This window comes from Canis lupus, chromosome 11 (assembly GCF_048164855.1).
Source record: "Canis lupus baileyi chromosome 11, mCanLup2.hap1, whole genome shotgun sequence".
In the NCBI taxonomy this organism is placed as follows: domain Eukaryota; kingdom Metazoa; phylum Chordata; class Mammalia; order Carnivora; family Canidae; genus Canis; species Canis lupus.
The window spans coordinates 7,933,144-7,958,673 of NC_132848.1; the positions used below are offsets into that span (position 1 = coordinate 7,933,144).

General features: G+C 47.3%; 1 protein-coding gene across 4 annotated transcripts in view; it reads right to left on the reverse strand.

Annotated features, from left to right (window-relative positions):
- PPM1H (protein phosphatase, Mg2+/Mn2+ dependent 1H) overlaps positions 1–25,530 on the reverse strand; it is a 253,772-nt gene that overhangs the window by 56,785 nt on the left and 171,457 nt on the right. For all 4 annotated transcript variants that reach the window (XM_072843062.1, XM_072843065.1, XM_072843064.1 and 1 more), the window contains exon 6: positions 11,995–12,113. In XM_072843062.1, coding sequence (XP_072699163.1) covers positions 11,995–12,113 — 119 coding nt within the window. The remainder of the gene's footprint in view (positions 1–11,994; positions 12,114–25,530) is intronic.

Genomic DNA, 25,530 nt, shown 5'->3' on the forward strand with positions numbered 1-25,530 from the left:
CTGCGGTGTCCTCGTGGGGAAACCACTCATGCACCGGGGACTCGACCCTATGCTAATATCATTTCAGTATTTCCATTCGAGTGTATTTGAACTGGTAACATAACCTGGGGGCTCAAGTATCTCATAGTAGGCATCAGTGCTTTTTCACGTCTTCTGTTTTATCCCAAAAAGCCACAAGAATTTTGCCTAATAATCATATATGAGACATCTATTTCAACACAGAGAAACATCCTCCCCTACCTCCAAAATCTCTAGTTGAAACAAACCCTCAGTCTTCTGGAATCTTCTGCTGACCCTCACATGACTTGAGCCTCAGGGTAAGAAGCACAAGCCTGGGCAATGGCTGCTGATCCTCAACGACGGAAAGAACAGCACACTCTTGGCTCCTAAGTCAAGGTGGCCCCATTGTTTCAGATGAGGGATGGTAAAGGCAACAGCTGTCAAGTCCTCTGCTGCCACCTCAGCCCTAACACTCACGGAAGTTCTAATACCCCCATCACTGTACGCTCGCTTTCTTTTGGGGATTAGTCTAAGCACTTTTATGTAATCCTTATGTAACCCTGAAAACAAGCTTGTAAGACAGATGTTAACATCAACCCAAAGAAGAAAATGGAGGTCACATGACTAGGAAACAGAGGTCAAGCTCACTTCCAGGTCTGCCCCAAAGTGCACCGTGCTCTCCGCCACGGTTCTCTGCCATCCTTGAGGAGCTAGGAATATACAGCGGATGCCATAAAATGTCATGATTTCCAGCAGCATTGCTTAATTACGAATCCTCATCATTAAGGGTAAATCATACACATTTTTAAAAAAAGTCTACCCCCCTGACCCTCCAGGTTTTTAAAGTGGTAGGTCACACAGAAGTTTAAACACACCACCTTTGTAGGCTTTTTCTTCTCCTGACAATATGGTGGATGTTCAAGATCAGTGTAGAATTAAGTCTAACCTGAGGTTTAGCTTCCAAATTGTTCTGTTGGTAATAAACTGCAGGCTCTAAGTCTTCACGCTGAGAGGCCCCGTTTTTCACAGGGTGGTCCAAGCCCGTCCAAGAGGATGAGGCAAATCCAGGGAGGGAGTATCGTTCATTCACGATGAACAGGAATAAGAAACTAGCAAGTGAGATCCCCAGGAAGCATGGTCTCCTAACTACTCCATGTACTTGTCCGCCTGCCTGGGGCCTGGACTATCCGGGTTCTGGGCACAAGCATCAGAAAGGAGAAGAGATGCTCCCCTCAACTCTGACCCACTGCAGCCACCAGTGGGCTTGAGATCATCTCCCATCTTCCCCTGCTAGTCTAGTCCATGACCCCTCCTGCGCACGGCCCTGGGCCCACACAGGGGACAAAGACGTTCCCAAGCAACAGCAGGAGGAAAACCAGGGGCCAGAAGTCACAAACCTGCTAGAGAGCCCCGGCTGCCCGCTGTTCCTTAACCAATCACCTCTGCAGGCGGTTGCTCACAGCCATGGTAAGAGTATCTAAGGCTGCCCAAAGCCAGCGTTCAAGGATGTATCATCATGGCCTGAGAGCTTTTTTTTAAAAAAAAAAAAAAAAAGATCCCAGGACCTCAGGGATACTGGAATGCTTTTAATAATCGCTCCAGATGCAAAAGCTTCACTGTGTGTAAATATTCGCCTGTCACTTCCGGTGGGGCCTCCTCCTATACTAGACGGTAGGTAAGCACCCTCAGAGTGGGGGCTGTTTTCATCTGCTTTCCGCCTCCAGGACCCAACACAACGCCCACGTTACTGAAAGAGGAATGGTTACAACATCCATCTCACGCCACAGAGATGAAGCCCCATGTGCTGTCCCTAAGTTCCCTCGCACGGTGTGTTGCATCGATTTAACCTGGGTGACCCACGAAGCTGATTTGATCCTAGTGGAATCTGGTCCTAGGCTTGGTAGAGTCTTATCATTGCTTTTACCAGAACAGTAAGGTGAAGAGCAAAAGGCAAATGGACTCCCAGCATTCCTGCTCTGAAACCCCCTGGGCGGGGAAGGGGTGGCAGGGAAAAGAAGAGACCTTATCAAGCTCTGGCGAGGGTGAAATTTTATCCCTGGAGGAACGTACGTTGGACACAGGAAAATGCTTCCTTGGCAGGGTGGCTAAGTACCTGGAAATTGGGTGGGGTGTTGTAGCACTCACTTCTCTGGAATTTCCTTAAAAACAAGATCTTATAAATAGGCTGAGGATCGGACCATATGTCCTTCTAAATATACTGTCCGCTCCATATTTCTGCCCTGCTGTGTGTCATTCTCCTACTCTACAGAGGTGCAGAGCTCTGGGAAAAGGAGATGTTAATTCTTGCCACCCTTAGCACTGCATCAGAGCTCCCCTGAGTTGACTTAAATCCACTTACCTGGATCGTGGGGTCACTTCCCTACCCACCGCTGCCCCACACCCTCTCGCTTGCCTCCGCATGTCACTTCTGTTGCCTCTGCATGACACCGACAGTGTCCAGCAGATGCCACCAACATACGCACATACAGAGGTTTAAAACACTGAAATAGGGATCCCTGGGTGGCGCAGTGGTTTAGTGCCTGCCTTCAGCCGAGGGCTTGATCCTGGAGTCCCAGATCGAGTCCCACATCTGGCTCCCTGCATGGAGCCTACTTCTCCCTCTGCCTGTATCTCTGCCTCTCTCTCTCTGTGTGTCTCTCATGAATAAATAAATAAAATCTTTAAAAAAAATGTCCTTTAAAAAAATAATAATGCTATGGCTCTTTAATAATGCTATGGCTTTTAAAAAATATATAAAAAAATAAAATGCTGAAATACTTCGATACTGGTTGGCAAATAATGACTGTCCAAAGCCCCCAGGTGCCCTTGTCTGGTGCTCAGGACCCTCCCCTGGAATCCCTGTGGTGTTAAAGAGTTAAGAGCTGGTCCAGCAGGGGGCTTCCAGGAGCCTATGGAGCCTATCCCCCCCTGCTGACCTCTGAAACTATTTTGAGTATTACCTCTGGCTTCCACATTCCCAAACACACCTTATTTTCATACCTCTGGGCTTCCTCTTGTGCTATGCCTTCTCTTCAGAAGGTCCTTCCCTTTGGCCCTCAACTTTCTTAAAACTCCTCTCATAGGAGTTTTAAGGGGCGCCTGGGTGGCGGCTCAGGTCGTGATCCCAGGGTTCCGGGATCCAGTCCCACGTTGGGCTCTTGCTTCAGGGGGCCTGCTTCTCCCTCTGTGTCCCTGCCATTATCTCTGTGTCTCTCATGAGTAAATAAATAAAATCTTAAAAACAAAAACTAACTCCTCTCATATTTCAGACTTTTGGTTCAAACACAGCCTTCCCCGTGAAGTTTCCTTCCAGGGCCAACTCCCTCTCTTAAAAGCCACCACTCCCTCTAACATGGCCACGAGGCCATTTTTTCAAACCCCCTTATAAATAAGCTCTATGTTCTGTCTTACGCACAAACTCCAACACATCTACTTCCCTCCATCTTGAGAATTTAAGAACAGGTTTATAGGTAAAATGGCATTGCTCAATAAATGTCCGGAAAGCCAGTCCCTGGGCCAGCTGGTCATCCCTATGAAGTGAACGGAGTCCTTTCTGGTAAGGGCCCTCCTCCGTGAGGGCGTGCTTTGGCTACCGAGGGCTTTGGTACCCCAGGACCTTGGGTGTGGCTCAGAAGGGCTACAGGACACCTTAGAAGGTACAGCACTCAGGACTCAATAACAGATGTGGAGCCAATACATAGACCAACCCCCCTCCCCACACACACACTAAAAACAAACAAAATGACCTACAAAAGAAACAGAAAACACCCCACCCCTTAGCACTCATGGGCAGAGAGGTTTCTCGATTGTCATGAGGGGGTCTCTGCCCCTGGCCCACAGCTCACCTGGCACAGCCGCCGTGGGGCAGACCTGCCAGGCAAGTAGCCAGCACACCTTGACCTTCCTTCCATCTCTTGTTTCTCTAAACTGCCTTCCTTTTACTTTGGGGTTCCCAGCCTCCTATTGAAAAACAAGCAACCCAACACCTATTAGGTCATAAACCTCTTGAGGCAAGGGTCAGACCTCACAGACCACCTCACTCTCCGTTGTATCTGGTGATTATATTATTAGGCACATAGAGTGCTCATTGCCAGACTTTGTGGCGGGCACATGGCCATACTAACTCGTGACCTCCTGCTATTAGGTGCCGTCATTAATCCCACTTACACGTGGGAAAACCAAACGAAGTGACGTGATTTGCCCAAGCCATTCCTGGGGACTGACCCAGGCAGGAAGGCCGGCTCCACATCCCTGTTCTTAACTACAGCTCAGTGTCTAATGTGCAGCAGGTATACAATGAAGGTTTGCCAAGTACAAAGATACGTGCCTGTCCGCTCTGGGGGTCCTTGGTTAAAAGGACACTGGCTATGGTAACAAGGATTTATGCAAGCACTCGGCATCGTAAAACTTCCCCAGATGACTGAGAGCTAAGTCACCACCACACGTGCACCGTATAGCCCCAGACAGTGGTCACTGGGGAAGGGAAGGAGGTACACTCTACTTAGGGGTAGATGACAAATGCTGTGACTCTGCCAAGGGCCTCAGGGGAAAGAAAGGCTTGGAAGCAGCCGGCCACTTTGGGAAGGATACATTTTCCCCTATCATTAGAGCAGAGAGAGGAGTGTGTGCGTGGACGGTCAACAGGGAGGGAGCCAGCTTGGGCATCTCTTTTCTTTCTCCTCCCTGTGGCCTGACAATGCCCGTCTGTCTTGGCTTCCCACCATTGGTAAATACCTCATAGCCTCCTCTGGCCTCGTGGGCTGAGTGGCGGGGAGGGAGGAGGGGGGCAAGCAGTCATTTATCACTGTCAGGAGATGTGCTGCACATAGCAGGGCAGGCTTTCTTCCCTGCTGCTCCTGCAGCTAGAGCTGCAAATCCTGAAAAGATGCAGAACATGCACATCGCAAATAACCACTCATCATCTTGGCTCTGGGAGCCCCCGAAATGGTCTTTCCCCATGTGAGGGTGACCCACTCCGACTCCAGCTCCAGGTTCCGCTGGAGCTTAGAACATGAGGACTTTTTCGGGTGCCAGTTCCCTGCCCCGGCCGATGCCCATCCTGGACAACTGGTAGGGTTAAAACTCTCTAAAATGACATCCAAGCCCCTCCTTTCTCTGCAAAGTCAGATCTCCAGATTGCTTTCAGCAATCAGGCTGCTGCCAAGGTGGCCCATGATCATTAAGTTAGAAAACACAAGTTGCTGGGAGGAAATTAATACCAGGTTTAACTAGGGAAAGGCCCGCTTTCTTGTGAAGTAATTATAAAATTAAAACGTGCTATTTCTTGGGTGTGTTTAAAAAGCCTCCCCGTGAGGTCTGTGGCCCAATAGTCATGTCTGGATCTGCACCAAGACGGGACTGAGAAATCCTTTGGTGCTCCAACAATGCTTGCTAGTCAAGAGACACCTGCAGGTAGGTTTCCAAAGATTGGGTTAAAAGTAATTAAAAACAAAAAGAGAGAAAAGGACAGGGTTTGAAATCTCCAATTACTCTTTAAAACTCAAGAGCCGGGCTGTTGTAGAAAACGCAGGCTCTCTGAGTAAGATTAATAATGCTGAGCTAATTAGACCCACAGGCATGGCCAAGGTATAAATTCAGGCCCAAAAGAGGGACAGTGTCCCTTTAAAAACTGCCTGGGGATCAGTGGAAAAGCTAATGAGGAGCGTCAGTCGGGGCTGCTTTAATAGGTGGTCCTCGGAGGATGGAGTCTGGGGTTTCTCTAACAGGGCTTCTGTGCTTGATTCAATAAATCAATTTATATCATATGCGGGCGCGGCTCTGCAGTTGGCTTCATAAAGCATTCTGTGGCATTTCTCAATCTGCTTCTCCACTTCCCTGTCAGCTTGCCTGAATGTGCTGTTGGAGGGCCCTGAAAAGAACAGCAAAGAATAAGATAGAAGCCCCATCTACAATATTTGTAAAGCTCGACCCAGGAGCTCCAGACCATGCTTGGGGCTGCCTCCAGTGAGTTTCCTTCCAGGAAATGTTTGGATTACTGGTAAGAAGCCCGGTGCTGTGGGGCTGTGGCTCTCATCCCTACGTCGGCTTCCAGGATGCATATGGAGAATAAGGTTCACCCCCAAACAGCAAGGAAAGAAAGGGCTGGAAGTGAAGCTGCTTTTTAAATCGGATCCTCAGGGTCTGAAATGCTCCCCGCAAGACGTAGAAGGAAAAGCAAGAGGAACAGAAGTGCCAATGGCAGGCCCGGGGTGAGGGAGGCAGGCCACTGAGCAGGGGGCAAAGGAAGCGGGTCTTCCTTCAGGCTCGCCAGCAGGCTTGCCACGGAGCGACCACTGGCCATGAGCTGTCCCTGAATACGGTGACTGATGCCTCTGAAGGGTGAAGCCAACTCCGAGGCTAGGAGTGGGGCCAGAGGCCACCAGATGTGACTGTGCCATTCCGCTTACTCGCCCTGTCTGTGCTCGGCGGCCTTTTTGTTTTTTTGAAGCCCTTGCCATTGGGATGCTCAGTTACAGACAGCTTCCTGCATGTCCTCCCCTGCCCTCAACTCGACCCGCCCCTCCCACCGCCTGGAGAGCAGGGCCGTCCGTGGAACTGTGATGCCGGCCGTGCTGTCTGCACTGTCCAGGTCAGCGGCCACGAGCCCCGGTCGGCTACCAAGCAATTGGGATGCAGCGAGTGCGACCTGGGGAAAGAATTTTTTTAAAAATTTTATTTAATTTCCAGTAATATAAATTTAAATGGCCACATGTGGCTGGTGGCTACTGGGCTGGAGAGCACTCAGACCAGAAACGGTATTTCCTTGGCCTTAGCAAAAAATAGCGAGTACTGAAAAGGAGAAAATGGTGGCTGACCTCGCTCTGCTCCCAGTGGAAAAATCTCTGATTTGCTCATAGTTTTAAAGGAAATACAGGAGGGGAAAACTGCCCTGATGTGTCATCAAGTTAGAGTCCTAAAGAGTTAAGGGCTGCGAAAGATCAAAATGAAAGGTTACCATCACTGGAAGCTTTCTAATGGAATTGGTCTCTTCCAGAAGCTCTGAAGAGCAGAGCAAAACCCAACCGCCACCAGACACAGAGGCTGGCGCGGCGAGGGGCAAAGGAAGCATTTTGCAAATGAGAGAACGAGGCGCCCAGGGTTTGCCCAAGGCTCCAGGGTCTTGGCAGAGCAAGGGCCAGCACCCGGGGAGCCTCGCTCTCAAAGCTGTAAACTCTGTACTAACTAAGCCAGGCCGTCTCGGGTTACAGGTCCAGGCTGTTCTCTGAAATGAGACCATCATAAACGTTAGAGAGGCTTTGCTTAAGGAAAGAATTCTGGTGTACTTTACTCATAACCAGAACCATCTGGAAGCAATCTCGCATTCACACGATGGACTTCTCTTCCTCTCTGGCCCCGGCTCTGTACAAATCCCATCAGGCCAGGAACAGCTGCTGGAGGACGTGGCCGGACGCCAGGGCTGTGGCTGCAGCCCCCCCTCCACAAATGTTCTCCTGCTTCCCCCCCCCCCCCCCCCCCACGTGCCTGGACCTAGCGCACGACCAACGCTGATCCCACGTGAGAAGGCGAAGTCGCCAGCAGGCCCGGCAGCAGGACTTGGTGCCACCAAGGCAGCTGTGGGGGGCTGTGGTTTCCACCCGGCGACAGAGGTGCTCGCGGCCAACTGAGGCCCGAGGTGGCTCGGGGGCCGCGGGTCGGGACACGGGCCTGGCGCTCCGGCAGCCAACACAGGCCTGGCACCCGGGCAGGGACTCCAGCGACAGCAGCTCAGGCCCCCCACCCCCCCGGCGCTGGGGCCCTGACAAGGCCGCGAGGCGGTGAAGGGGAGACGCCGGCAGCCTCGTGAGGGGCCTGGCGGCCACAACCCTGGGCCCCCCGGGCCCATCAGGAGGCGGCGGGCTCCTGGCTGGTGAGGACACCGGGCCCCGGCTGGCGCTGCCCCCGCTGCAGACGCTCCTCCGGCGACAGCAGGCGGCCCTGGCTCCCGGGGCTCCCAGCCACCTGGACACCCCGAAGGCCGCGCAGGCTCGTAGGGGCAGCTGGAGCCTCCGGCAGGAACCAGAGGTCAGGGCCTCAGCAGCTCCTGAGGCTTCGCTCATCACCCCCCTCGCTTAAAGGACTGTCAGCAGACACAGACCGGGGTGGGGGGGGGGGGTGGGGGGGGGGTGCTGCTTCGCTTTATGTCCCCGCTCAAAGCTGGGTGATTCCGTCTCGCCTTACCCTGGAAGGAAACAGGGCTGCCGAATGTGCAGGAAGAGCTCTCGGGGCTCGGAGCCCTGGGACCTAGGCCTCGGGCTGGCCCCCTGCCCGCAGAGCTGAGCCAACTCCCTGGAGCTCAGCGTGCTCCGCTGCAAAACGGGCGCAGAGAAGAGGAGCCCTCCGGCATCGGGCGGCCCGGCACAGTCACCGGCCAACAGTGGGTTCACATCCCAGCTTCTCCCACCTTACGGGGCACTGAAACGGGGCCTCGCTGCCCCGGTCTTCTCGTCTGTGACACACACCTGGCTCCCAGGACCAGTCACTCTGAGGAATCCCCGATGGCTCTCATCAGCCTAAGCATCAGGTGGGCCCACTGCTGCCCTGAGGAGCGGGGCTGCGTGGGGGAGAAGAGCCTTTCCATCACAACTAGGTATTTACTACACGGATTATAGGGCTTCGAATTAGGCGAACCCTTGATTTGCAGGAGGGCTTCCAAAAAACAAGGATGTGGGCCAAGGCTCACGCTGAAGCCCAGAGACATAAAGGGACATGGCAAGGACCCATGTCCTCAGGCGTGCCACATCCCAAATACTCACCAGACCACCTTCAACCAATCCCAACAACCTGGTGGTCATGTAAGGCGTTTGTGGGAGACGAGCCACCTTCTCTGCCTTCATGAGACCTTCATTCATGTCCCTTTCTACAGAATTGATTTGCCAGCTCTCCTCTTTCTAGAGACAATTCGGAAAGGCAGCAAAGCATGATCGCACGGTGTGTTTGTCTGAAGTCCTCAAAGATAACTGCTAGATCTGAGGTTCCTCATGAGAGGTTAAAAAAAAGGAATCCATTAGAGTTGAGGGAGGGAGTTTCCATAAGCAGAGGTCTAGCTTGGTTCTACACGTCCCCATGCATTCCAGGAAGATCTGGAGATCCCTCCTTTTCCCTAAGTGTCAATTTCAAGACAAAAGAACAGATAGAAAATACACGGAGAGACACAGAGACGTCTGCGCCACGTCGCAGCTGGAGCCAACAGCCACGCAGGGAACCGTGCGGAGACAAATCAGCAAACCGCGTCTGACTGAAGCCGTTCTCAGTCCTGGCTCCTAAATTATTTGGGGCCTTCTGTGGAGTTCCATGCATTACACACAGCTTATTTATGGAAAGGCTTATTTTCTTAGGATCATGCTAACACTGTGTGTGTGTGTGTGTGTGTGTGTGTAAGAGCGAGCAAGAGACTGTGTACGCACAGAGTTGGATGTAATCTAGTCCTCAAACTTATCTACATTTTAAAAATCATAAAATGGGGGTAATCTTTAGCCATTTGTTTACCCAGTGTGTTCTGACTGCATAGATGTAATTTGCCTTCTGGCACAGAGAGAACACACAACAGCCGTGCCTCACGCTTACCCATCTCAGAGGCCAGCAAGCTCCTTGTTCCCACCCTTCCCGGCCCCGCCCCCCTCACCTGCAGTCACTCCCACCTTTTCCCTCCTTTCTGCCAGGGAGTAATCTCGGCCCAGGCACTGTCCCCCGCCTCCCCGGGGATTACAGACCAGCCGAAGGGACCTATTTGAACAGGTAACTGGATTAATTAAGGACTTAACCCCGCTCACATTCAGTCCTGGGCTAAATCATCTAGTTTCTTGTTCATTTCCCTCCTCTGTTTTCTGCTTCCATCCCTCTATCTGGCCCCTGAGACATCACATACGTTTTCCTTTTTTCTTTTCTTTTCTTTTCTATATTGATTTATTTAGGGGCACCTGGGTTGCTCAGTCAGTTAAGCGTCTGCCTTCATCACGCCTTCAGGTCATGATCCCATGAGAGCGAGAGAGAGCGGGGAGGGGCGGAGGGAGAGAAGCAGACTCCCGGCTGAGCGGGGAGCTGGATTCCAGGACCCTGAGATCATGACCTGAGCCGAGATCAAGAGTCAGACACTTAGCTGAGATCAAGAGTTGGACACTTAACCGACTGAGCCACCCCGGGCCCTTCACGTACGTATTTCTCTGCTGGTTTTCTCCTGGGTACCTGAATCTGCTTTCTCTCTTCGTTCTCCTTCAAACTCCTTAGGACTGCCTCCCCAGAATTGCTTTCATCATTCATTCTCCTCAGAAACACTCCAGCACAACCCAGAGCCTCCCACAGTAAATGTACTTCTCTGCCTGGCTTCCCTTATCCTCAATTACGTTCCCTTGATACCAACTCAGTCTGATTTCCCATAGACGCTCTCTTTCTTTTTGGCCCCATTCCTCATTGTCTCTCAAGTCCACTCTTTTTATGTGTTTGCAAGCCCTGGGATTCCTGACATGGGACGCCTTTCCTTCCAACATCCTAAACTCTGCAAAACCTAGACTAAACCCCACCACGCTTTTCCAAACCCTGGTAGCCCTCACCTTAACCTTCTCCGTAAAGAGTGCTGATACTGCCGATTCAATAAAAATGAACTTACAAAGAAAACCCAGTCGGGTAAGGGTAATGATTCTAGGGCACCAAAACTCCAGAACCTCAGAGCCGAAAGGGGGTGAACCCCTCCTGCCAAATCCAGTCCTGTTTTAAAACGGGGATGAATATTTTAAAGGCTTTGTGGGTCATACAGTCTCAGTTCCAACTAACCCAACCACCTTGGTGTACAGTGACGGTAGCCAAGATCAAACGTATATAAATGAATGCAGCTGTACCAAAAAAATTACTTACAGAAAGGGGCTGTGGGTGGAATTTGGCTTTGGGGCTATGGTTTGCCGACCCTGCACTAGAAGAAGCGTGGAGAGTGGGTAAAATCTTCTCTTTCGGATGGTAAAGGACAACTGGAAGTGCCCTAGACCAGCCCCTCATCTTCCCTGGGTAGCTCAACTGTTCCCTTAAGCTCCCTTAAGAATTTAGGAGTAGATTCCCAGCCTAGAAGTCACTACCATGAGAATTTGGGCTGAGACCATCTGTTACAGCTATTTTGATCAATGAAGAAGAGATACTGGAATCCACTCCTCCTTTGCCCATGCTGGAGATATGTATGTCAAGGAAAGAGTCTACTGGCCCGTCCTTCTTTCCTCCAGGCTGACAGGAGGCTCAATGGTCAGTACCTCCGGGCTAACAGCAAATCTTTACTGACACTTCTCTGCGCCAGACACTTCTCATCTTGTCCTTACGTCAATCCTATGACGGATATGTACTTTATATCGTACCTACTTTTCATATAGGAGAAACAGATGAGGTCTTAGTCAATGTCAGCCACTGATGCACTACAGAAACGATCTTGGTGCTTACATAGGTGTGTTGCGGGAGTAAGACCACCCCTGGCCAAGATGCTTAGCTCCATGTAAACGTGGAAAAATACTGAAGATGGTTCATTACCTCTAGCCCTTACAATGACCCCTCAAGGAGGATTTTTTCCACTTTATTCATGGAAAATTAGGCTCCTAGGGGTTATGTAGTTTACCCAACTCTGCCTATTTAGAAAGATTGGAGTTAGGATTCAAATCCATTCCAGTCTGGCTCAATAAACTGTTAGCCCATTCCTTCGAGTCCCCTGACCTAAAAACTAAAGTGTTTTAAAAGCCTCAAAAATGCTTGCTCATACGAAGTGAGGAATTATGTCAACTTCGCGGGGTCCAGTGTCCCCAGAGAGGACCTCAGAGAAGCACAGAAGCAAACCCACACCGTGATTTGAGAATTGGCGCCCGGCAAACACAGCAGAAATGGCCAGAGCCCCTGTTCCTACACCACCAACCCAAGGTCTCCGGCTGCACTATTTGATCCAAACTGAGTAAATGGCTTTTTGGGGGTGGTGACGCTCCCCTCAGACACACTGTGGCAGTGCCGAGGCAGAGGGAGGCACGTTCTTACCAGCCTGTCATATTAAAGTCCCTGTAGAGCATCTTCTTTCCAAGTTCCTTTCTCTGTACTCTCCTTGGAAACTCCAAATGTGTGAACTCATTTCCCAGCAAGTGAGGCTGCATGAATGCCTAATAGCAAAAGAAAGGGGGGGGGAAAAAAACCACACACACATCTTTAGAAGGAAAAATAAGACTCGAATAATGTTTTGCAAATCAAGAGAGTCCATATTTCAAAAACAAGAAAACTGTTCTCCTACTTGAAGGGAAATAAATAGATGGGCCAGTCTACAAGTGGAGTATTAGCAAATAATCACCAACTGCACTTATAAAGGGATGTACCAATTTCATTTTCATAGGATAAATTAATTGCAATCAGAGATAGGGATCACTGACACCAAAAGGACAAGAAACAGTTTCTCCAAAAATTCACTTTTTAATTCAAACCCAAGATCATTTCATTTTCCTGAATGGTACGTTGTTGCAGCAAGAAAGCTCACCCTGACTCTCCTCCGTGGCTCTGTCTGCTGTCCTCCCACTCCCACTCTCGGCGACCACGGCCTCGCCTTTGGAACCCACCTAGGAATCTCTACATGGACACAATGGCCCAGGAGAGCAGGTTGGGGCTGATACACCAGACGGGAATTTTCTGTTGGACTCCCTCCATTTTGCTCTGCAGTAATTTGATCATGTAATTGGAAGACGATTCCAGAGCAGATGGCTTCTTCCCCTCCCCCAAATCTCTGTTCACACTACAAAAGTCTTGAGCAAACAGCCACTTAGGGAATTGCTTTGAAACAACAAACAGTCTCATTGTCACGTTCGAAATTCGAATCCAGCTATCCAAGAGATGAAATGCTCAAGCCTGAACTTCCCTGCTCCAGGGCCACACACCATAAGCAAACTTGCATTGAAGCTTCCCCACCAAGCTGTGCGCCTGCTTATTAGCAGCGTGGTGGAATGGATCCTTTCTCTTCCGCCCTCCCTCTCTCCTCTTTTTTTTTTTTTTTTTTGGAAAGGAAGAGTGGTCAGAGCAAATCATGACCCGGCCCCGTAGGAAAGCAAGGGATCCCTGCCACAGGACAGATGGCCATGTCCTCCATCTACTGGAAATAGGCATCTCCCCCAGCCTCTTTCCCGGACCTGACCCTGGCAGATCTGCGATTCTCATGGTGGTTTGGAGGCTTAGTTGGACACTGGTCATCCCAAGTAAGTGTGTTAGGAATCAAAGGAAGCAAGCTGAATTGTCACCAGGGTGGCTAGACTGGGCCAGATAATGGAATTCTGAGCAGGTCTGGAGACATGGCAGGACAATACTGAGAAGAGGAAGCATCTTTACTGTCTGCTGTAGCCCCCAAAGTTTCCAGGTCTGGCAGGAATTCTAGAACATCTTTGAGGGGCTCTGAAACCTCTGTGAGGGATGAGGGTTGGGATGCTGATGAATATCAAGGACACTTAAACACTGAGTTTTACGGAGAAGGAAGGAAGGAAGGAAGGAGGGAGGGAGGGGGGGAGGGAGGGAAGAAAACTAATACTAGGGCAGGTCAGTGGTATGGGCTTTGGTGATGTGGACTTGGGTTTGAATCCATGTTCTGCATTGATAAGCTGTATGATTTTAGTTGGTGATGAAGCTTCTGGAGCCTCAGTTTCTTAATCTATCTGAGATTAATTGTCTCTTTATCTCACACTTTCAATAATTAAATGAACACACTTATCATAGTTGTCCATGCTCGTAAAAAATTATTATACCTATCTAATGATCACTGAACCCTATTACCTCCTAAGTATGATATGTCCTTTGTGAGCTCTCATTTCACACTCCTGACAACCTTACAACGTGGAACCGGCTACAAAATCTGTGGGGCCCAGTGCAAAATGAAAATATGGAGACTGTTCAAAATTAAGACTTTCTAGACAGCAACAGCAGAGCGCTGAACCATGTGTAGGGCCCCGTGTGACTACAGGAGTCACACACCCAGGACACCAGCTGTACTGATCAAAGGAGCAGAGGCATAAATAGTCAATGAGCAGCAGCATCTACAATGTACCCTTTATCATCCCTTAGGACCGTGGGACTCCATCAGCATGACATTTATGTCTACACCTAACTCCCCAAGCTGGTCAAACACTGACTTAGGGGTTACCATATACGAGGCACTTGATATACTTGTTATGACCTCAACAATCCTACAAAGCACATGTCATAGACTCAATTTACATATGAGGAAATGAAGATCCAGAGAACTTAAAGTTTCTATTTTTTTTTTTAAAGATTTTTACTTATTTATTCATGAGAGAGAAAGAGAGAGAGAGAGAGAGAAGAAGAGACATGGGCAGAGGGAGAAGCAGGCTTCCTACAAGGAGCCTGATGCAGGACTCGATCCCAGGACCCTGGGATCATGCCCTGAGCCGAAGGTAGACGCCCAACTGCTGAGCAACCCAGGTGTACCAGATCCAGAGAACTTAAAAACACCCAGCCCAAGGTTATCAGCCAGGCCTGGGTGGATTCAGAGCCTGAGCTTAATATCATGTCCATAATACCCATTCCAACCCTTTAACCTGCTCATACATTTACAAAAAACAAGAAATGGGCAAAAGGCCTACGAAACTGTTGCTCCTGGACCATGGTAAGTCTGGATTGCCAATAGGTACCTATGAGGACCCAGTGAACCAAAAATTACAGATCTGCACACAGCTTGGTCATAAGGATGTTCCTGAAGTAGCTAGAAGAAATCCTTTAAGAGTAGAAGAGATTAAATAAATGAGTGAAAATCTAGGCAAAGGAATCCTAGGTATCATTTATACTGACACTACAGAAAAGACATAATGACATGGAAAGAGTGGATGTATTTGTAAAAAGCAGGTCATCGAACAATATATGTCAGTGAGCATGTGTGTGTACGTGGGTATGAGCTCACATAAGTTGTGTCACATGTACACGGATCCACACAGGAGACACATACATACATACAAGGGAACGTGTGTATACAGATACAGGTGAACGCACACATATATATTAACGAACAGGTTAGGATCCAAAGGCCATTTCTAGGGCAGCCCAGGTGGCTCAACGGTTGAGCGTCTGCCTTTACCCAGGGCGTGATCCTGGGGTCCCAGGGTCGAGTCCCACATTGGGCTCCCTGCATGGGGCCTGCTTTTCCCTCTGCCTGTGTCTCTACCCCTCTCTCTGTCTCTCATGAATAAATAAAATCTTTAAAAAAACAAAAAACAAAGGCCATTTCTAAGTATGTTTCTTGACAGACGCAAGTGACCAAGAGGGGTAAGTAAATGTGCAGCCTTCCAGGGACTCTGTCCCCTTGCTAAGAGGATGAGCGGCCCTTGGACGGTGCTGTTACTGGGTACCGCCTTATCCTTCTTGGGGGTCCACACTGGGTGGTATGCATTGCTGGATGACCTGCTGAGGCAGACGTCTGCAAAGCAGCTGGGGACTCCCGAGCGGCTGGCTCTCTGCAGGGGCCACCTGCCCTCTCCCTGCGAGGATGAGCAGCACAGAGCGGCCTTAAGTCCAACGGTTCGGTGACATCTGCAGCCGCTTCATGTGCAGAGGCCTTCAGGGTTTCAAACCACTTGCTTTCCCCCCATTCTGACAACAGGCTAATGTGTTTTAACAATTCTAAGACGCCCTTTATTAGAGGGGCCATTATTTTATTACCCTTAAGAAAGGGGGAAAAGGTGCCAATTAAACTATGTCTAGTACTTTCTTGCTACTTCAAATTTTTATTTTGTTCTTTTTGAATGAGCTCCTTCAGACTTAGATGAATTTTTAAAAAATATATCAGTCTGAGGGATATTTAAGAAGAATATACAGGTGAAGAAGTATATTGGCTAAGGTTTTCCAAAATGTTTTTTACCTTTAGAATCCAACTGCTCATCCGTTTTCAACTCCGAGTCCCTAATGTTCATGATTTTTCCACACAGCAGTAGCCTGTGTTTCATTGGAGCACTGGTGATGCAACCTTCCTTAATCCACCGAAGAACTACAAGCCTCAGAACCAGGGGTGCAAAGTTCTTAAGTCAGCTGCAATTATCTAGAGCTTGCTTACTTCTAACTCTCACTTCAGGAATGTGCCTCAACAAGTCAGATTGACACCTCCAAGCCCCTCTGCACAACCACAAGAATCCAAAGAGGCTTAAGAGTGCTTCCTTTTTGTCTGCAGGGTTTTCTTCTAAGCTGCTGGATGCCCACTCTGCAAGTCTGGTGCTGCTCTTTTGATGTCTGCACACGCCCAGGAGAGGACATCCATGTCATGCCTGCCACTTGGCTGACAGCACCAATCAGTTGTAAAATATCCTGACTTCAGATATGTCAAAAGGTGAAAAAGAAAGTGCCTTTCAGCTCTGAAGAAATACTGTAATATTCATCCTCCACTGATACTGATCTTAAAACCTTAGGTTTCTCTACATCTACGTGGTTATTTTTTTTCTTCTCTAATTGTCCCAGCACATTGCACATGACACAGGACATATTTTCTGCCACAATTATGCCCACTATCGAATTTACCTGTATTCCATGTGTACCTATGACCTGTTATTTAGATTTTTAAAAAATCACCATCCGTATCCTAATTTTAGGTTCCCTTCTTACCAGCAATTTCAATACGTGCTATTATTGTATCTGTCAGACCGGATGGGGTTACTGGTGCTCAAGAAAAACCTCAAGAACTAAGTACAACAAGTAGAGCAAAGAGGTAGTTGATTGATAAAAAATGAGATGCTGCAATAACTATGGGACACATACCTGTTGGTTTTTCAGAGGAAAACATACTTGTGCTCATTTGCATATCTTTTCCTGTAATACTCATGAAAGTTTACGTATTTCGTCTTAGTTATTAGGTTGGCTGGTCTACTGAAGTACCACAGCCTGGGGGTTTGAACACTATCTGGAGGCTAGGAAGTCCAAGATCAGGGGGCCAGCAGATTCACAGCCTGGCTTGCAGACTCCAGCTTCTTCCTGCATCTCACACGGGCTTTCCTCTGTCTCTCTTGGGACAATAATCAGCTCTCTGGGGTCTCTTCTTCTCAGGACAGTAATCTTATCTGATGAAGACCCTACTCTTGTGATCTCATTTAACCTTAATTCCTTCTGTAAAGGTCCTGTTTCCAAATTTAGCACTCTGGGTGGTACGGCTTCAACATAGTTTTATTGGGGTGGGGGGTGGGGTAGTGGCACACTCAGTCCAAAACGTGATCTTCTACGTATGTGTTTGTGTAAGTACATATGCTCGGTCATCTAAATGTCAGAAAATATTATGACGGGTTTCTTTTTAACGTATCTGTATTTATGACTCTACTGTTTGACATGGATTACTATTTGAAAAAACCTAAAAATCATTATTTTTTATTTTTGCTTAGTTTAAGTTTCTATCTTAATTCCAGTATTAATATATAGTGTTACATTAGTTTCAGGTGCACAATATAGTGATTCAGCAATTCTATATAGTACTCAGAGCTCATCACAGGTGCCCTCCTCAATCCCCCTAACCACCTCCCCTCTGGTAACCATCAGCTTGTTCTCTATAGTTAGTTTATTGGTTTTTCTCTTTTTTTCCTTTGCTCATTTGTTTCTTAAATTCTTAGCATAATACTTTCTAGCTTCATCCATGTCATTGCAAATGGCAAGATTTCATTCCTTTTTATGGCTGCATAATATTCGCGCATGTGTGTGTGTATCACATCTTCTTTATCCATTCATCATCTATCACTGGACACTTGGGCTGCTTCCATAATTTGGCTATTGTAAGTAATGCTTCTCCATAGAGGTGCATCTATTCCTCTGACTTAGTGTTCTTGTATTCCTTGGGTAAATACCCAGTAGTGTGATTACTGGGTCATGGGGTAGCTCTATTTTTAATTTTGAAGAACCTCCATACTGTTTTCCAGAGTGGCTGCACCAGTCAGCATTCCCACCAACAGTGGAAAAGGGTTCTCTACATCCTCACCAATACTTGTTCTTCTTTGTGTTGTTGATTTTAGTCATTCTGACAGCGTGAGGTGGTATCTCATTGTAGTGTTGATTTGCATTTCCCTGATGATGATGTTGAGCATCTTTTCATTTGTTGAGCATCCTTTGTTGATGTTGAGCATCTTTTCATTTGTCTGTTTGGTGATCTGTATGTCTTCTTTGGAGAAAACGTCTGTTTGTGTCTTCTGCCCATTTTTTAATTGGATTATTTGGGGTTTTTTTGGGTGCTGACTTGTAGAAGTTCTTTATATATTTTGGATATTAACCTTTTACTGGATACATCACTTGCAAACATCTTCTCCTATTCTGTAGGTTGCCTTTTTGTTTTGCTGTTTCGTTCCCTGTGCAGCTTTTTATTTTGATGTAGTCCCAATAACAGAACCTAGTTTTTAAAGTTCTAAAAATTCAGAAAATTGCTGAGAGGAGCTTCACTGTCCCTCGTTATTCCAATAATTTGAGGGAGAGCTAACATCACTGGGAAGGACCAACCAAGCTCCAATGCAGGAGACGCTGAAGCCCACTGCTTTCCTCAGCAGAGACATTTTATTCTCAGAAACAGAGTGGGCCACAACTAGGCAACTCAGAAAAACTTCTCAGATGTTGTGCAGCATTCAAGTAACACAACTGGTTAGTGTTACTTCGTTAGAGCTGGCCTGTCCCACCAGAGGCATCACTCACATCAGCATTCTGGAATCTCGAGCCTTGAAAGTGATTTTACTTTGAATTCAATGGAAGCAAAATACCCAAAGTGTAAAGACCGTAAAATGTAGGTTTAAGAACTTGTTAGGTTCCTCTCAGCAACAAAGTCCAATGATTTCCAAACTTACAAGGTTCTCAGATAATTCTGGCATGTTTTACTCTACTGCTCATACCTGGGCAGCTCATAAATAGGTATAGAGGACTACTGTCCTTTCCTAAGGGACATTTCATAGGGATGTTGGCCTATTAAAAATGTGGGCCCTAATGGGATAAAAATCCAGGACAAGAGAACAAGAATACATTAAGATCCCTACAAAATAAAAATTCTGGACACTCTCCCTAATTCTTTGTTTTTCTGACATGCTGGATATATCTTAGTTTTTTCTCTATGATGACGGTATTTGGACATATGTTAAAACATCTGCATGGCGATGCAAGTAGTACCGGCAACACTTAAATACATTCATTATTATTAAACCTTAGCTATACACCAGACCCCAGCATAGCACCTAACACAGTGAAGACTCCAAGTAAGTATTTGCTGGAAGAATGACAACAAAACATTCTGACCTGCTCTACACAATTACGTTTGGTAATTAAACTTTATAAAACAATACAACATAGCTTTCCATTTTTTGAATAAATTGAAACTCCGGTCTATGGCACAGAAAAACAATCTTGGACACATATTACCGTATTTCGGATTTAGTTAAACTTTTTATAATTCGATAGATATCTTCTTATAAAACCACACGTGTGTGGGTGCAGTTATAGCATTTAAAACCTCATGATAGGGGATCTCTGGGTGGCACAGCGGTTTGGCGCCTGCCTTTGGCCCAGGGCGTGATCCTGGAGACCCGGGATCGAATCCCACGTCAGGCTCCCGGTGCATGGAGCCTGCTTCTCCCTCTGCCTGTGTCTCTGCCTCTCTATCTCTCTCTCTGTGCGACTATCATAAATAAATAAAAAAATTAAAAAAAAAAAGAGTCTCTTATAAAAAAATAAATAAATAAAAATAAAACCTCACGATATTTCACATTCCTAAGAACATTTAAATAATGTCATGTCTCTTCTCTACTTAATAAGCATGCTGACTGGAAACCTAGAAATGTATTTTATACTAAAATCCAATTTAAAGTGTGTTGGCCTGCTCCATGTAAAAAAAAGGACCACTTTTTATACCTCCATTTTAATCCTACAATTTGAGGCTCTCCCACAAGGCAGCGTAACAGAATGCTCCTAGGGGAGGGGAGGGGGTGGAGGTACAGTGGAGTTCATGCGTTGCTACAAATGACCCCTGGAAGGAAAGCTTGGTAACCACCGCCGCGACAAAACCAAAGTCCTTTAGGACTCTGGAGAGCACAGGTTTGCTAGAAATAGGGTAGGACATATCCTTGCCACTTAGTGTCTGGACAGCTAAGGAGAATAAACTTCTAGGCCTGGTTATGCTTGGCCGGAGCCAAGGACAGCTCATCTAGGGAATGATGCTGGAGTAACCTGCTGTGCCAAGCGGCAGCAGCACCAGAGATGGGGAAGGAGGATCAGGGGTCCTGGATGCTTTCCCCTCTAGTCTTGGGCAGAAACCAGCTGCAAGGGGACAGAAGTAAGCACTTACTGTGAAGAAACACAGCCACAGCATCCCAGTGGGAATCTGGGTCACAGAGGGATACAGCCATAATAGGAGGGGACAAGTCTGAAGGAGAGATGTCTTGTAGAACCTTCTAGGAAGCCTCCCATTAGAGCAGAGTGGGCGGGTAACCTGAACCCAGGTCGGCCTCACTTGGGAGCACACGGGTCTGAGCTCCACCCTCCAGGGCTGCATGAGAGCTCTGATGCCTTGGCAGGGCAGGGCGAGACCAGCGAGTGGAAGCCAGAACCCAGGACCAGAGAGTGGTATGTATGAAGGGTTAACGAGAGAAGACGGAGCACCACGCTTCCTGCGGACACTCAGGGAGTGAGCCCTGAGGTCACTCAAAATCGCCTGCTGGGAAACACACCTTGCTTACTTCTTTTAATAAAATTTCCTTCTGCTGTCTTGTGGTTACCTTGCCAGTAAGTAGCGCCAGCCAAGGAGAGGATTATCCCAGGTTTGGGGGTATCCAGCCAAAGGAATGCACGCCATGAACACATGAGCTCCTGTGTGCCAGGTATTGGGGGTGGGAGATTCAAAGAACAAAAAACGAGGTTCCTTTGTTCAGAGCTCATATACTAGTGGGGGACACTGAGGAAGGCTTATGGGCAGAAATGGAGCTATCCCCAGGGGCTATGGGATAGAGTGGGGTGCTCACTGGGTGGGTCAGAGAGAATCTGAAAAGCTGGGCATGGAAGGCATCCGGGGCCAGAGCAGCAAGAGCAGAGGCGAGGAAGTGTGAGGCAGCATGGGAGTAGAGGGGCTTTGCAGCTGCCCTAGAGAGAGAATCGACAGGTGGCAACAGGGTGCCTTCCTGGGGGCCTGTCCAGCCCGCTCAGCGTGGGCTCCTGCAGAGCCCCTGAGAAGGCTCCTTCTGAAAAGGGAACAGCCAGTTCAATAAAGTGCAAGTATTTCTGGTAAAAAACTTTTTGATGGAGTATAATATACACACAGTAAAGCAGACACCCCACCGACTGAGCCACCCAGGTGCCCCTAGGAAACTTTGTTATGAGCTAATTTTTTAAATGTTCAGACCTCTCAATATTTGAAAGGACATTATCAAAATGAGGATTTTCAGTATTTAACACAAATCCTAAAACAAGGAAAACAACAAACCCTGAGTAATCTCTCCTCTCTCTTGCCCTTAGGAGGGGAAAAGCTTGTCAGATTATATGAGGGGTGGATTGGAAGCTTTATATTTCAAGATGATTTTCCATGGTAGAAAGTCATGAATGAAATGAAATTAATAACATCAGCCAAGGGACGCCTGGGTGGCTCAGTGGCTGCCTTTGGCTCAGGGTGTGACCCCGGGGTCCTGGGATCGAGTCCCTCATTGCGCTCCTTGTAGGGAGCCTGCTTCTCCCTCTGCCTGTGTCTCTGCCTCTCTCATGAATCAATAAATAAAATCCTTAAACAAACAAACAAACAAACAAACAAAAACTAACATCAGCCAAGTCACTGACGGTCACACTGTGGGTCAAACGAGATGGCTCCTCCAGAGCCAAGGCTGGCTGCCTGACTTACAGTGCAGAAATAGAGTATTTTGGTTCGGGTTAAACAAAAGTGAAGGGAAAAATGTTAAATGGCTGAGATCTAAATATGTATGTGTTGGAGTCTTTCATAAAGAATTCTCTGTCTTAATTTATCCTTTAAAATCCCAAAGTAACAGGAACCAAGCTTATGTATATATGCCATTATAAAATTGAATATTGATAAAATTCTGTCTGGCTTACATGGATGTCAAGAAAGATTCACATTTAAATTTCTACATGGGACTGTACTGATCAACCAGAGAAAAGCATGCCCTTAAAATAACTCTAAAATTGTAAGATTTATAGCTTACGATAAAGGAGCCACATGGAAACTGGTATGCAAATGGATATATTAAACAAAATTGCCTAGATTTGTCAACTCTACAACAGTTTAATGTATAGAAAAAGGGGTAAAAAGTATTCATTTACATAAAACATATAAAGTTTCCATATTCATATGCTTAATGCTTTTTCCTCCCAAGTAAAAATCTGGGAAAGGAATTCATTTGAAGAGAGAACAACTCATGTCAGCAAAAAGAATGTGCCTGTATATCTTCAATCCCTTTGCATATGCAAATGGAATTTATAAATTTTATAAAAGGCCACAGAAGTAGTCCCAATGGCAGGACGGCCATACAAAAGTTCTTCATGTACAGTTAGATTTGAAACTAAGAGATTTTATTTTTGCCTCTGATCTAGGCACTACTGTAAGCACATTATAAATATTAACTCATTAGTCCTCATACCAATCACGGGAGCTCCTGTAATTATCTGATTTCACCAATGAAGGAACTGGAACAGAGAAAGCTTTTTATGCACAGCTAACTTTTGCCCTGGTAAACTTCAGTGACTGCTACGTACCTCTTTTTTTTTTTTTTTTTTAAGATTTTTTTTACTTATTCGTGACACACACACACACACACACACACACACACAGAGGCAGAGACACAGGCAGAGAGAGAAATATGTTCCCTGCGGGGAGCCCAATGTGGGACTTGATCCTGGGTCTCCAGGATCATGTTCTGAGCCAAAGGCAGACGCTCAACTGCTGAGCCACCCAGGCGTCCCTACACACCTCTTTCAGAGCATATTTAACTGTAACATTTTTAAAGGATGCATGACACTGTCTTGCTTCTTTACACTAAGATCAATTTTTAAGGGACCCTATGGACAGATGGCTCTGGCTTTATGTGTCCAACTTTTTATTCAGTATGTTGCAAGAGAGGGGTTTTAGAGAGCCTAAAGACTGTATGTGTGTAGCAACTGTGCAGAAAGACTGAGCTTTTTTAAGAATTAAAGGAGTTAGGGATACATTCTCATGGTTTTGTTTAGCTGTGCAGAATTCATTTTCTTAGGTCCGCACAGCGGGTTTGGAATAATACCTCAACACCAAGCCTCTGAGTCCTCCCAAACTGGAATAAACAAAACATCCATTTAATTTTTTTTTTATTTTTAAAGACTCTATTTATTTATTTGAAACAGGGAGAGAGAGAGGGCGAGCAAGCAGAGGGAGCGGCAGGCAAAGAGAGAGAGGGAGAAGCAGGCTCCTTCCTCGCTGAGCAGGGGGCCCGACCCAGGGCTCAATGCCAGGACCCTGAGTTGAAGAAGATGCTTAATGGGAGATCACGACCTGAGCTGAAGGCAGATGCTTAATGGGTTGGGCCACTCAGGAGCCCTACTGCATCCTGTTTTATTATTTATTTATTTATACATATTTTAAAGATTTTATTTATTTATTTACGATAGACAGAGAGAGAGAGAGAGAGAGAGAGAGAGAGAGGGGCAGAGACACAGGCAGAGGGAGAAGCAGGCTCCATGCGGGGAGCCTGACGTGGGACTTGATCCCGGGACTTCAGGATCGCGCCCTGGGCCAAAGGCAGGCGCTAAACCGCTAAGCCACCCAGGGATCCCCTGGCATCCTGTTTTAAAAGCAGGTTCAGAGTTAAGGAATATACTTCTTGGGAGCTAACTTTTGAGCATGACAAATCCGAAAAGCCAAGAGGTGCAACACTGTCCACCTTGAAACCTTTCCAAACCCAGCACCAGGGAAATACCACGCAAACAGAATCACACTCGGCGTAGAAGGCTGGGGGTAGTTCCAAGGACACCACAAGAAGTCACCTCAGCTGGTGTTGCACTTGTATGTTATCAAATGTGTATCTGAAACCCACTTTCATCTCTTCTGTACATTGCCCTTGATGAAAAACAGCTGCAGACTTGGATTATCTACAAGGACAGAAGTGCATTACTTGAAGGTTTGATGATACCAGCACATCTTAACGTAATCAAATCAGAGTTTATAAATATGCCTAGGCAGAAGGGAGGGGGAGCCATCACTCTCCCACCTCGGGGGCTACAGAGGTCCCCCTGAGGGAGATCCATTTCTGGCTGTCACCTGAAGCAAAGGTGGGGGTGGCTTTCTGGAGGCCACAGCAGCAAAGCAGTAAATCCCGCTGAGACATGTCCATGCCCGGACTGCTTTCCCTCCTCTCTGCACCCTGACTCCATCCGAACATTCTGTTTAGCGTGCTAGACCTCCTTAAATATTTTATTTCAATCATCCCGGAAACATTAAAAAAAATGCTTTAAAAGGCACAGTGACAGAAGGGCAAGGCTTATTCATGGCTGTAGGGCAGCAGCTCTCCCCGGCTGCTGGGGCAGGGGTCCGCAGCCCCTGACCCCTTCATCACACACCTGTCGCGTTCCGTGTAAACACGTCAAACCCTCAAGCCTGCTTGATTAATCATCCTGCCCAAGAATCTATGGAACAAAGTTCACATTACCGGAGAGCTGCAGGAAGGGCCCTCGGAGGGCAGGCTGCAAGACCAAACAAAATTAACATGCCTGCCACATCCATCATCTCGTAATCCGCTTCCAGGTTTGTAATCCCCAAACATCCAGGGCGTGCATACCAAGAACATTCCCTGTCCGTGCGGATCTAGACTGCTCACGTACAATGGGCTCTCAATCTTCCCCATTGCCAGGAAAACCGTTAACCGTTTCTACGAGTCGGACTGCAGACACAAGCTCAAGTCAAGTCTCTAAGGACCTGGAAGTTTTTTTTTTTTAAGATTTATTTATTTATTTATTTATTTATTTATTTATTTATTTATTTATTTATTTATTTATGAGAGAGAGAGAGAGAGAGAGAGAGAGAGAGAGAGAGAGGGGCAGAGACACAGGAGGAGGGAGAAGTAGGCTCCATGCCGGGAGCCCGACGTAGGACTCGATCCTGGGACTCCAGGATCGTGCCCTGGGCCAAAGGCAGGCACCAAACCGCTGAGTCACCCAGGGATCCCAGGACCTGGAAGTTTTATAGTGAGTCTATCATAAGTGTTTCTTCACACATCATAAAGAGAAAGTTTAATTTGACCTAAGAATAAGGACTACACTGTCAACTGTCCAGTGGTGTACGGACTCATTCAGATCACACAGAACAGACGATAATCCCCAGGGCACCGAAGTGCTTCATTATTAGTTCAAGGGAACTGATCTTCCAGAAAAAAAAAAAGAGCTGATAGGATTAGATGCACTTAAAATTTTGAGATATATACTGTGTTTTATACTACCATGGGGTTGCTTTTCATTTTGATCTCAGAACCTACAGTGGATCTCTCTCGGGAGGGATCCTACACATTTCACTTAGGAGAGCTTCGGAGACGTGGTGTGCGGGGCTTGGAGCCACACAGCTCCCGCCGGGGCTGC